This window comes from Emydura macquarii, unplaced genomic scaffold (assembly GCF_026122565.2).
Source record: "Emydura macquarii macquarii isolate MOO-44397 ecotype Brisbane River unplaced genomic scaffold, CSIRO-AGI_Emac_v2 contig_2372, whole genome shotgun sequence".
In the NCBI taxonomy this organism is placed as follows: domain Eukaryota; kingdom Metazoa; phylum Chordata; order Testudines; family Chelidae; genus Emydura; species Emydura macquarii.
The window spans coordinates 2,952,694-2,967,193 of NW_027132509.1; the positions used below are offsets into that span (position 1 = coordinate 2,952,694).

Here is a 14,500-nt window from a genome sequence, read left to right on the forward strand (position 1 = left end):
ACTGGAGATGAAAGAGGAAATAGCATAACCTTACATTAAAAAGCCATAGAATCAGATCTCAGAATTAATACAAAGAGGATTCCCTGAGCCTCCTTCAGTTCTGTTGGAAAATACAGTGTTCATAATCTTTGTGTTGGCATTAATCAAGTACAGTAGAACCTCAATAAAGGGAAATAAAGGAAAGGGAATAAAGGGAAAGAAAGGGAAAGTTTAAAATAAAAGATTTGATAAGGTAAGGAAACTGTTTCAGTGCTTGTTTCATTTAAATTAAGATGGCTAAAAGCAGCATTTTTCTTCTGCATAGTAAAGTTTCAAAGCTGTATTAAGCCAAAGTTCAGCTGTAAACTTTTGAAAGAACAATCATAAAGTTTGGTTCAGAGTTATGAACATTTCAGAGTTAAGAACAACCTCCATTCCCCAGGTGTTTGTAACTCTGAGGTTCTACTCTATAGCAGATTAGCATATTCCATATGAAATCCCAAATACATTGATTATTTTAAGACTCTAGCTTTATACATGGCTTTCTCTAGTTCTGAAAAGATTCCAATTAATTTATTAACTAGATAAATGGAAATATATAGAATCAGGGGTAAACAATGAGTCTGGAACAACGTTCCCTTTCTATTTTTGATAAATGAATTAAAAATAGCATTTTGCAAGGCTGTCTCTCCTAGGTTCTCAAACAAAACCCAGGCTTGTTCTTGGAGAAAACCAGAGTGAAAATGTTTGTTCTAATTTTGCTGGTTACATGGGGTAAGATCAGCAACCCAGAAATCTAAAGGACTGCAGTCCTGTGGTTAGTTTGTATTATGGTTTCCACAAGTCTCAGTCAGGATCAGGGTCCCATTGAGGTGGCTGCTGTACAAACATACAGTAAAAGTAGTCCTTACCCCAAAGATCTTATGAACGGTTAGATTGTGAAACACTTGGTCATACTGGTGAGCATCTACTCTCACAAGCAATCCCTTTGACTTCATGGAGATGTAATAGGTGGGAGTAGTGATCAGTATGGAGGTTAGGGGAGAAAGAAGACGAGGGTACTGGTAGTAGGAACACGATTGTGTATCCTAGCTACACATAGCACCTTTCTCACGAGTAGTAATAGTGAAGTCCATCAGACTGCTCAGAGGAGTAAGATACTATTTACTACATGTAAGACTCACAGAATTGAAGCCTGTGTTATCAATCACGCCATATTAATAACCTAAAGAAAAGTTACTAATCTTAATAATTCAAAAGCCTCCAGGAAGGGCAAGTTCTTTTTTAAGGGACACAGAAAGGACCAGCACGCAGGGTTTCCCTGGTGCTCTTGTTTGCAGAACCTGAGAGAAAGTAAAAATACTGGTGCCTGAGCTGTAAAGTCTAAAGCTGTCAGAAGACGTTTGTGTCAGGAGCTCACTATGCTGAAGCTAACTGTGTTGACCACAGTAGAATGGACATAATATGATTAACAGTGTGCTTGCAGATCTGGATACTCTGGGAATCCTAGTATCCTCTCTAAATGAGAAAGGTGCTGTTCTCTCGTCTTCATCAATATAATGAGAGCTGCCATTATATTGACACTTTCCAGCAGACGCTCCAATGTGATGCAGTCGATGAGGACAGAGGGAATGGAGATCACTGAGATGGGGGCTATAAAAATCATGAATGGTGTGGAGAAAGTGAATATGGAACTGTTGTTTACTGCTTCACATAACAGAAGAATCAGGAGTCACCCAATGAAATGAATAGGCAGAAGGCTTAAAACAAACAAAAGGAAGTATTTCTTCACACAATGCTCCATAAACCTGTGGAACTCATTGCCAGGAGATGATGTGAAGTATAACTAAAAAATATAACTGGGTTAAAAGAAGAATTAGATAAGTTAATGGAGGATAGGTCCATCAGTGGCTATTAGCCAAGATGGTCAGAGTCGCAACCCCCATGTTCACGGTGTCCCTAAACATCCAACTTCCAGCAGCTGGGACTGGATGACTGGGATGGATGACTTGAAATTGTCCCGTTCTGTTCATTCCCTCTGAAGCCTCTGCCACTGGCCACTCTCAGAAGACAGGTTACTGGGCTAGATGGACCTTTGGTCTGACCCAGTATGGCCATTCTGACGTTCTTACTAAGGCCCCAATCCAATGTCCCTTGCAGTCACTGGGAGTCTTTCCTTTGATTTCAATGGGAATTTGATGAGGCCCTAAAATGCTATCCAGATTCAATCATTCTTTGATTTTAATGTGATTTAGATGAGGCACCAACTGGACAAAAGCAGCCTTTCATCTACCTGCAGAGTAAATTATTTTATTCTAAACAATTTTGGTTAATTTAACCAACTTTGCAAGTCTGTGTAACAGCAGACATTGGAGTCCGTGTATAGTGACTTCTGCCATGTGACGGGGTATTGTTAACTTTTAGTTACCCTGACCCCTGGCAATGAAGCCCAGAAATAAAGCTCAAGGGTGGCATTTTCCAGTGACTTGCAATGGGATTTATGCTACTAAATCACTGAGATGTTTTTGAAATTCCCACTCCAATATCTTTACAGCACTCTTGTGTGTCACACTTTTATTACATTCTTGGGAATTTGTTCTCTATTGACAAGTAAGTTCCATTCACACTGACTTAATCTACACCAGGCTGACAGAACTAGAACTTAAATTCTAAATTACTCTTTAATTATATTTAAGAATATAAAAGCTATTTATTTTAGTGATTTACCCTTCTTTGCAATCAGATACAACAATTTCCCTATTTTTTTATTACACTGTCATTTCCTTTAGGGAAGTGCAAATCAAATCAGTAAGAAAGACAATTTGATAATTTCCACGCTTTTTTGATCAGTGTTAAAGTTCCTAAACAAAATCAAACACATTATTTAATAGTGTCTTTCACTATTGTTTATGTTTGAATCCTCAGGGCTTTTCTGAGCCAATGTGTATTTTCAGGGAATATTTTTTCCCCGCTTGAAAATAAATAATTTCCCAAAGCAGACAAAAAAAAAAAAAAAAAAAATCAAGTAGTAAGGGGCAGGTGGTGACTTGACAAACAGTGCGAATCCTCTTGCACTTGGGAGACTGTTGTTCTCTCAGATAGAGAATAACAGTCCCCACAAAAAACCTAAGGAAGCAAATCTCTTTGTGTTGCAAAGAAGTTCATTATCTGGTTTGTTGAAGTGGTGGCACCCACGGAGAGGACAACTACAGGAAGAAACTGTAATGACCATGTTCCCTTTACACCAATGCATGTTAGTGGGCAGGTCACACCGCAGTATCTGCAGGACTTCAGAGTGCTTTTGTCACCAAGCATTACTGCAGGCTTGGAGGGGGAGGGGAGGTCAGTGAGAAGCAGGAAGATAATACCAAAAAGACAGACTGTTTAATCAGGATTTGTCTTTCAATAAAATTGTATTCGTTTTCAGATTAACTGATTTTTTTTAAATAAACATGCAACTGTAGACGCTACAGTAAAACCTATTTTGTGGATAGAGTATCCATGTAGCTTAGCAGCTATGAGACTATCCACCCTGGATTTAAAACAAAATCGTTAAAAGATATTAAAGGTGCAAAATATTAGGGCCCAATAGTGCAAGGTGCTGAGTGGCTCCTAGATGCAGGAGAAGAGGCCAGGCAGGGGCCTCTGTGCAAGCCCCCAATAGGCTGGTTAGTATAGTTTTAGATGGCAGGCTGGGGGGGGGGGGGTCAAAGAGGGACTTCTAAAGCCACATGGGGATTTAGTGGCCCAAAAGTCTTGTAGGGAATGCAAAGGGGCAATGCAGAATTCCATCCATCTCACGCTACCCACAGCCTTCACAATGTTCCCTGCACAAAGGGAATGTTTTGTAAAGACTTCCTCACAGAGATTCCACCCACCTGCCTCTGAACAAGAGTGCCATCTTCTGGGCAGCAACCCCTCGGGTTTCTTGTGGGACTCCCTTGTGAGTGCTCTCCGTGAGCATAAATCCAGGAGCAGATTAAAGGATGCAGGATGCTTCCATCCAGGGAAACATTCTGCACCCTTTGGATGCAGGGTTTAATTCCCCCCCATCTACCCCCATCAATACTGGCTGTTGTTCCAACACTAACATGCTTGATTTTTTGTTGCTTTTCCTACCTAGATGCTTTTGTCGGAGGAATCATTGGCCTAATTTTCGCTTATATTTGCTACAGACAGCACTATCCTCCTTTGGATAATATGGCTTGCCATAAACCTTACATCAGCCTCCTAGTTCAGACCTCAACGAAGAAAGAAGAGAGACCTACAGCAGATAATGCTACCGGCCTGCCTCTAGAGGGAATAACTGAAGGACCAGTATGACTAATAAATGTGCACAATGAACTTTTAGCCCTTCTCACATTCCTCCAAACTGGTTTCTTAATATGATGTTTCCTACAGTACATTTGGGTGGTAATTTTTTTTAAAGATATTCTTTTTAATACAGTAACATCCTCCTACTTTTTTTAAGGTTTGGTTTTCAGTTCAAACTGTTTCGTTCATCTGTCTGTTTTCAATCCGTTACTGAATAGTTTTGAAAGAGAGGTGTTTGAAGATACAGTTGATCTGAAAACAGTGGATCTTGTGTGATGCTGATTGCCTCCTAGGAAATAGATTGTCTTCCACCCTTGGTGAGTTCAGTGGCAGTTGAGTGCAGTCATCACTTTCCAGGAGGTTTTCAGCAACTGCCATAATCAAGCCTTGGTCTGTTTCTTTATATAATTTGATATGTAAGGGGCAACTTCCTCATGTTTATGTTGTGGTCTTCTAACATAATAAATCTTCCACATGATGTGAATACTCTGTGTTAGTTGTCAAGTTTTCGTAGGGTTATTCTGAGCTGGTAATTAAACAGTCGCAGAAATGTATGAAGAGCAAGAGACTGAAAAGAGCCAAGTCTACTTACATCAGGAGTTTAGGAGGATGAGGCTGACAGCAGAGTGAGCCAAAGCTGTGGAAACTGTCAGTTTGCAATAACATATGTTTATAGGCTGGATTAGAAACTGGCTATTAAAATATTAGCATTTTTTCTGAGACCTTATGCAGTAATTATTTTCAAAATTGAATGAAATTGCAGCAACTCCCATGACAACAAGCTGCAATCTTAAAAACAAACAGGAAAAAATCATAAAACTGTGCAGTTGAAGAAACACTATGTTTTCTGTGAATCTCAATGTGCCACAGCTGTCCTGGTGGAATTGTCTCTAATAGCTCACTGCAGCGTTGGTGGAGATCTTAAGGAATGTAAGGAGTCTGGTTCATGAGCACTGGTTTCACATGTATGACTGCTTGGGTCAATTTCCAGCACTGTCTAGCTGAATTCTGAGAAAAGTGTTCCATTTTCTCCATTTCCCATTTTCAAGTCATCATATTCCTAAGCATAGCATTTGTAAGAGTCATCTTGACGCCTGATCCAAAGCTCATTAAGTCAATGGGAATCATTTCATAGTACTCCAATAGGCATTGGATGAAGCCTTTGGGGCTGAGGAGTTAACCATGTGTATGACCAACCTATGTTAGTTAATTTTTCTTTTTAGGTACAAGTTTTCATTCATTATTCATGCACTATGATATATCAAAAATATATCACACTCCAGTGAAATGTTGTACCTTTGAATGTCTGAGTGTCAGCTTCCAGCATTTCCTTGAATAGCTGGATTATGAAAGAGCTGGTAAATTGTTCTAAAATCACATCCTGACAGTTGAACATTACTTGGCTCGATCAGCTGATTAAGGTGATCATGACAGTTTTGATCAACAATATCCATTATGGTGCTTTAGACTGGAGGAGACTGATGCCATAGTTACCTTATAATTAATGTGTTCCTGTTGGAATATGTATTGGCCTTGTAGGCGTTATGTGATTCAAAAAAGCTTTGTGTTTCAGTGTAAAGGCTTGTCATTTATTTTTGTCAAAGTAAACTTTGTAGATTTTTTGAAAAGAGCTATTCCCTGATTGGCAACACTTGAATTTTTATAGAAGAAAAACAAGTTATGAACCCTTTTTTTTCTAAATAAAAAAAAATGCACACAAACGAATGCTGCCAAAATCATTTAATGAAAACAGATACAAAATTGTGAAATAAACATAAATAGGAAATGACCTTATGGAAAAGTCCTATAAAATGTAATAGAGATAAGACCAATCGGGTCTTATAGAAATTAGGCCTAGTCCACACTTACAACATAGACCAGTGTAACTATGTCAGTTAGGGATGTGATATGTTACTACCATAGCTATGCTGCTATAGGCCCTACTGTAGATGCAATTATACCAGCAACACTGTTTTTACATACCACTGTAGCTTATGCCAGTTCCTTAAACCTACCTAATTTAAATCAATATAAGCAAAGTTTAACAGCATCCTCACTAGGCAAATTCGCCACCATCAGATCAATCTATCTGGATCATTTGAGCGGCAGTGAAGACCCGCTCAATTGATCCAGAAGTTGATTCAATTAAACCGCCTCCTCAAAAGGCGTCATGCTGTGTCGACAGGAACGCTTTTCCTGTCAGCACAACATAGTGGAGACGGCGCACAGAAAAGGATTTAGTAAGTTAACGTGTGTTACGCAAGAACTCCCGTCGACTGCCACCAAATTTCCCAGTAAGTGTGTACTAAGCCTCAGATGATCTCCTTGCTATAGAGTTTTTACACTATTTGATAGAATTCTATATCAGGGATATAATTTTATATAGGATGATTAAAAATATTGTAGCAAAGTTATCATTTCTATAAATTCTGTAGGACTTTTCCATTAACTTTGTCTTTCAATGGAAAAACTTGGCTTCCGGCACATATGCAAATATTTAAAAAATTCTTAAACTCAAATTGAAAGTTTATTACTGTTACATAGCACATTTTGCACATTTTTATATAAATCTGGCATATTCTTAAAAATGAATACGGCCTCCTAAATGTGCTATATAAATTCCTACTATTGTAATGGACTTTGATACAAGTAAGCTCTATTCCCCTTGTTAAGTGGGATGTGAAAGGCTGACAAAGCACTTAGAAGAAATGTAATTGTGAACATGCTGGAATATGAAATGTTGTGCAGCATAAATACTTATATTGCAAGATAAATGGGTGAAAAGGACTTTGCAATGCAGCAACGAAATTATTTTTAATGGATGTAATTAAATTGAAAGTAATAAAACAGACCATGTAAAAGCTTTGACTAAGATGTAATTAAAATCATGAAAGATGTAATGAAATGAAACTTATAGAAAGGTACATAGGAGCTATAATTACTAATGCAAGTCAGCATAAGGAAAGCATTTTTGTGGATCAGTGTATTTTAATTTCATGCTCTCTTAAAGTGAAGGAAATGTAATGTTGTAATGCACGAATAAAACTGCACATGAATGTGGGTTTTTGTACATCTGCCTGTTATCATTTTTTTGGTAAGGAGAAAGGTCACCAATTTGCTTTAATCAGTAAACCATACAGAGTGTTGCAAATCAAGACCCCTACAATAACTGCAATCACTTAGGAGCAAGCAGCAATTCCAAGCGTCAGCTCCAAGAATTTGCTCCAAGAAGGGACCTGCCCCAGCATTTAGCTAGTGCACATTATCCAATTTCCATCCAGGGAAAACACACTGTTTAGATCTTAAAATCTGAAGTTCATCTCAGAACATCCAGCCAGCTGAAATGCAAGATGGCTCTTTGTCTGTGAAATTCAGAGAATTACATACTTCATAAAAATATGATTACTATAAGAGGAATGATAAGCTATTATGGAAAACTATGGAGCAATACCAAAACCAAGAGCAGCTAACAGATCAGCTGAGAATCAGATCAACTCGAGGAATGTGTGCTGGGATAGATGTGAGTCAGACTGAGGACAAGAAACAAATCTAAGGGTGTTTAAACCATCTTTTTTATTTCAGATTTTCTTGACTGCAGATTCAGTGCGGTTCAGGATCTCTATTTTTTCCAACGCAGTACAATAAGCCCTTGGTTTCTAACATGGTGAGAATGTTTGTAATTTATTAGGAGGAAGAAAATACTGTGCCAAAGATACAAGATAGAAATTAAGGGCTTGGTTCTGGTTTTACGATGGTATGATTCCACTGACTCAGATTTATACCGCTCTCAGCGAAACCAGAGATAAGCTCCTTGACTCAATCTAACTGTTGTCCACATATTTTACAAATGATTTTGTGGTCAAGGGGGAATCTAATTGGATTTGGTTGCAGTTTTGGATTCTGGTGACTACTTAGAGCTGGCCTGACAAAGAGCAGCTGTTCTGACCTGGTGAAAGGGGAACAGCCTTGAACAGAAAGCAGAAACAGGAAAAGGGGAGTGGTAAGGTCAACTTTGCTCTGCACAGATCAGCCAGATTATGCAACAGTACAAGAAACATTCAATACATGATTATTTTTACAGTGCCTAGTCCAGATACATAATTACTTTATAGTAGCCCAGTGTTGCCCAGGACAAATATGACATGGTCCATGCACTGAAGAATTTACCCTCCTGTGCTCATATTAATTCACAGAGAAAGAGCCAATTCTGCTCTTAATTAAACCAGTGTAAATAAAGAGTAGTTCCATTGTGTTTAATTGAGTTACTCCAGACTTACACCATTCTACACACACACTATGGAACAAAGTTCTGTCACCTGAGTCATTTTGTGAAGCAAGGTATAGGCTACAAACCTTGATGACAGAGCAATGTATTAGAAGACAGGAGAGCAGAGGCTAGGAGAGTTGGCACTCAAGGGAAGACTCCAAAGGCACTGTTACTGTGTACCCAGAGCAACGCTTTCAGGCAAGACTGAAAGTAATTGCCATGGATATGTCCACAGCATATAGTAATGGTGAAGCTACACTATTTTAGTGTGAGTACTGGAGAGCGCTGTTCCTCAGGAATGGACAACATCTTCCAGCGTTCTCCAGCATGAATGAGGACCATGCCTATTGCTACCTCCCTTAGAGGGTGGATGAATCCAGCCAACCCCTTCTAGGGTGGCTAGAGCCTACAGGGGAACTTGGAAAGGCTGCCATTGTGCCTTACCAGAGGAGATGCAAGTGATGCAAAGGCTTCATGCATCCTTTGCACACCTGCACTGTAATTGGGTACCATATAGCTCTCAATAATTACCTAAGAGTGATCCATAGACCCATGAGGGGAGAGGGGGAAAGTGCCTTGCTATCATATGGGCATTGGACTTTGGCAGTGAAACCTCTTGGCCTAACTTAACTGTACTGTAAATATACTGCCATTAGTATACGGTTACAGTGCAGGTGTTGTGTTTTATTAATGCAGTGCTATAGGTGTGCAAAGCACTTTAAAAAATGGGCCCAATACCGCTTCTAGGGAAATCAGTGGCAAAACTTCCATTGACTTCTATGGGTGCAGGAGCAGGACCATGGTCCTTTCCCAGAGGGGTATGTTTGTTGCACTGCAAACAAGACTGTAATAAAAAAGAGAAGTCTGTTATTTAGCACTGGAATTCAGTTTCTTGTATGGTCAAATCCTGCACTAATTTAACTCTGGTACAACTCCATTAATTTCAGTGAGTTGCAAGAGGTTTACGCTAGTGCAGAAGTTGGCCTATTCATTTTTAAAAGGACAATTAACTTTTATATCACTTGAGACCTAATCATAAAATTAAACGAACAATGGCTGTTACAATACAACTCCACATATCATCTTTCATCAGGGAATGGGTGTCTTTATGAGGCCTTCAGTATAATCTGATGGCTGCCAACAACAGCTATTTGGTGAGGGGTGGTAGAAAGGAAAACTTACGGAGGAAAAGTAGATCAAATGGAATTTGAGAAGACAGCAAAAGAAAGAAGCTTCCTGTAATAAAGATGAATAGCTTCAGAGTCAGAGTGAGTATTGGCAGCAGATGCAAGAACATCTTCAATTTCAATAGAAGCCATTGCCAAAGGGGTGGAAGGAGGGGAGGAACTGCCAGAAGAAATGTAAGAAAAGAACTAATAGACGGAAGAAGAAATAAAGAAGAGGTCTGTGACCCAGTTGGTACTCAATTGTAAGATGTCAGCTTGGAATTAGGCCTGAAGAATAGCACACGTGTGCACAAAAAGCTGTGAATAAAAGTCAGAGGGAGGAACGATGCCCCCCCCCCCCCCCCCCCCCCCCCCCCCCCCGAATTGGACCATAATCATAGACCTCCGTAGGAAAGAGGAAAGTCTTAAGTACTGCAAGTTCAGTTCCTTTCTCACTGTACAACTTACAGCATCCCCTCTGCCTGATCAAAATCATAGGGCCAAATTCATTCTTAGTCTAATGCCAAGGATTTACATCAGGATGAACTTTGCCCATAGAAACTAGAAAATTAAGGGCTGGCTCATCCTCTCTCATAGAGAATACCTCTGGAGGGCTATGGGGGGAAAGGCGGAGAGGAGGGGGAGTAAAGGGGCCAGGAAGCAGCTTGTGATTGTGCTCTTGGAATTTACCAGTCGGTTTTCCCTCAGTGGGAGAGGTTTTGTGGAGAGCAGGTGCAGCCTGCAGACCCTGTCAGTGGTGATCAGAGAGGATGAAAGTGAGGACAATAGTACTGGGGCCTCAAGCCTGGGGGAGGAGGGGGGCCCAAAGGTCTTCAGTGTCTGTATAAATAAAGTGAAATGGGATGGGGGCAGCAGACATAATGTACCAGGTCCCAAATGTCTCCTGTAGCTCTTCACACACAGTCTGATAGTTACAGAAACACCTGTGTGGAGGGTTGGGTTCGCCCATTTCCTCATTGAAAGCTAGGTTTCCTAGCAGGCAAGGCTTCTGTGGTAGCAAGTACAAAAAAAGAACCCCACGAAGCGTTAATGCAGCTACGAATATCACCGGTTCCTAACAGCATATTCACTTTGATAGCCGTAGATTCAGTCAGGAATGAGCTTTGTTTCTCAACCCGCAGCATTGCCTCCTAATTTATGCAGAGGAAACCAAGAGTGGAACTTTTGCAGGGTCCCAGGATAGGGATCAATGCCACAAAGATGCGAGTTTCTCATTCTCTAACTCCAGGTCCCTTCTGCTCTCAGAAGTGGAAAAGACAATAGCTCAGGGCTGGATTACACAGAATACATTTCATGAGCCTCCAACTAACATATTAAAAAGTCCGTAGCTTCACATTCAGGATCCATTGGTAAAAAAGAGAACAACTACTTCAGAAAGGTACGACCTCCATGAACATCTGTTCCCACTTCTGTATCTTTTACTAATGGAGAAAAAATTAGCTTGCAAGAGAAAGTAGCACTGAGGTTTGGATAAGTTTTTTCAAAAATTGCCGCCAGCCCTGGAATCCAAACAAATCTTTTCCCCTCCGGATGTTCCAGTGCTGTCTTTTAAATTTCTTTTAAGGTCTTCTCAGAAAGTTATCCTATGTTCAGGGATCTCTATTTATTAAGTACATGCAGGATACCAGATTACATAAATATGATATAAAAATGTTAAAAATAATCTTTAAATCAAAGTCTCTAAATATGGTTTAGACAGCTACAGTACAGTTTCATGTTAATAAAAATGTTCATTAAAACCGTATTATTCATAACTATGTACTTGCTAGATTTGGTCATTCTTAGCAAATATTTTAATAATAATTTAACAGTGCTGATATACCCTAACTCTAGAAAGACCAAACAAAACTAGTTAATTGGGCAATAGGATCTCAGATAAAATAGACAAAATGGAAAAATCAATTTGAAATACTCATCCTACGTGCTAATGAGTTCGGAATTAGTTGGTTTAGATTTAATTCACTAATTACTGCATGTTATTTAAATACATGATGAAAACATTTATTGAAATTTTTTCTCAATTATCTAACAGGTGCTAAACATCACTATTTTTTTGAATAATCAAGAATATTATCAGTATTAACATGCTGTTGTACTATCCACATTATTCCATCTTTCCATGATCTGCCTTCATGCACATTCTGCATGAGCTGATCAGAATGACTCCTACATCCTTCTCCCAAAAGGTTAGAACTAAATTAAATATATCCAATATGTGAGAGACCTTTACAAAAAATGCTGTTATACATTTTTTTCTCCCTGGAGAGTAGATCACTTTCCATTCCACCACAGGAAAATACCCAGAGTAGAAACTCCATGATTTTCATCCTAAATGATCTTTCCATTAAGAGGTTGAAGTTTGCTCCGTCCTATTAAACACACAGGGGACATTGCCCCAAAAGGCCAAGTTAGAAATTGGGGAGTGCAGGAACAGGAAGCAAAGCACCAGACTGTGCAGTCTAGAGTTCTGATCTCCTATGAAACAACAGACTGGGACTTCACCAAATGTCAGCAGAATACAAATATTAAACATGAATAAAATTGCAATGACAAGGCTATGTGGAGAATTTGTGATACACTCAAATGAAATGAGATTCCTTCCCCCCTTTGTGCCTAGATATCCCAACAGCTGGATCAGTGCTATGGGATTTTGGATTAAATTCATAGAGATAACCAGAATGCCTGCAACCACCAATGCACATCTGGGGCCAGATTGTCATCGGGGGTAAATTCAGTATAATTGTACTGAAGTCACTTGAGTTACTCTGGATTTACACAAGACCAACGAGGTCAGAAGCTGGCCCTTGCTTTATGCAGCCAGCTTCTGAGAAGACTTTCCAAAAAGGAAACAAAAAAAAGTATTGCCAGGTAACATACAGTAATGTGAGTTTCTGGAATCCAGACAGGGATTCTCCATTTCATGCCTCATTCATTAAACCCCCTAACTCTTTATTAAAATAAAGTCTTTACACAGCCCAGCAGGACAACTCATATTATCCTATGCCCCTGAAAAATTTGGACCTGTTTTGCTCTCAAAGTCAAAGGGAATTTTACCACTGACTTCAGCTGGAGCAGGAACAGGTTCTTGTTCTTCACATTTATGATCCCTTCTGTGCCACCTAGCAGAGCAGAACACATCTGATCTACCAGACAAATTGGACTATCTATCAAATATATTTCATGGCCTTTATGGATAGGAGTATCTCAGTTTGGAGACAATGCTCCAAATCCTTCCTTAAGACTCACTTCTGTCATGATGCCTACAAAATCCAGCCTGCTGATTATGTAAAATCAGGATCACCTCAAGCCCATAATGGACTAAGACATTACGGGCAGAGGGGTAATGCCACCTCCTCCCTGACACAGATATATATTCTCTCATTACAGTTCTCAGTCTTAACCAACCCGGCACAGGTGGCAGATTCTCATCTCTTAAGGTACTATGAAATGTAACCTGTCTAACTGCAGAGGGGATAGAGACTGTCCAATAACGCTGATCTCTTTTGGTGCATTGCTTGCCTTACTAAAATTGTACTTCTAGCATTAGAATCATAGAATCATAGAATATTAGAGTTGGAAGGGACCTCAGAGGTCATCTAGTCCAACCCCCTGCTCAAAGCAGGACTAACCTCAGCTATATCATCCCAGCCAGGGCTTTGTCAAGCCTCAGCTTAAAAACCTCTAAAGATGGAGATTCCACCACCTCCCATTCCAGTGCTTCACCACCCTCCTAATGAAAAACTTTTTCCTAATGTCCAACCTAGACCTCCCCAACTGCAACTTGAGACCATTGTTCCTTGTTCTGTCATCTGCCACCACCGAGAACAGCCTAGCCCCATCCTCCCTGGAACCCCCATTCAGGTAGTTAAAGGCTGCTATCAAATCCCCCCTCATTCCTCTCTTTTGCAGACTAAAGAAGCCCAGTTTCCTTAGCCTCTCCTCATAAGTCCTGTGCTCCAGCCCCCTAATCATTTTTGTTGCCCTCCGCTGTACTCTCTCCAACTTGTCCACATCCTTTTTGTAGTGGGGGGCCCAAAACTGGACACAATACTCCAAATGCGGTCTCACCAATGCCGAATAGAGGGGAATAATCACTTCCCGCGACCTGCTGGCAATGCCCCTCCTAATGCAGCCCAATATGCTATTAGCCTTCTTGACAACCAGGGCACACTGCTGACTCATACCCAGCTTTTTGTCCACTGTTACCCACAGGTCCTTTTCTGCAGAGCTGCTGCCTAGCTCGTCGGTCCCCAGTCTATAGCTGTGCATGGGATTCTTCCTTCCTAAGTGGAGGACTCTGCACTTTTCTTTGTTGAACCTCATTAGATTTCTTTTGGCCCAATCCATTGTTGCACGAAATGCAAAAGTTTAGTAAAATAATTAGGATGTGATTCCAATGGCTGCTGCCCACAACCCACTCCAAATTTCCATGGCTTGGAGTTATTGCAATTAAAAACCTGTGTCTAGCTTCTCACTCTGTGATGCCTGTGGAGGGTGGAACCAATTCTGGGAGAAAAAAAGGGGACAGGGGTGTTCTGTAACCTTTCCTCATTGGAATCCTTTTGTATAAGAACCATTCTGTGTGCTATGGTATCTGTCACCATTATGTTGAGTAGTACCTTACTCTGCAAGTAGTCCCGCAAAAACTAATGAGAAGGGAGGAGACTTCAGAAGGGAGAGAGGTCCCAATGTTCAGAAACGCACCACATGACCCGTGGATACATCCAAAAAAATACGTTTGATGCCTCCCAAA

The 14,500-nt window shown here is 40.2% G+C and overlaps 1 protein-coding gene across 1 annotated transcript in view; it reads left to right on the plus strand.

The window, feature by feature from the left end:
- Positions 1 to 4,302, plus strand: part of PLPP4 (phospholipid phosphatase 4) — an 84,951-nt gene extending 80,649 nt beyond the window's left edge. The window contains exon 7 of the mRNA XM_067561288.1: positions 4,103 to 4,302. Within this exon, the coding sequence (XP_067417389.1) occupies positions 4,103 to 4,302 (200 nt within the window). The remainder of the gene's footprint in view (positions 1 to 4,102) is intronic.
- Positions 4,303 to 14,500: the final 10,198 nt, after the last annotated feature.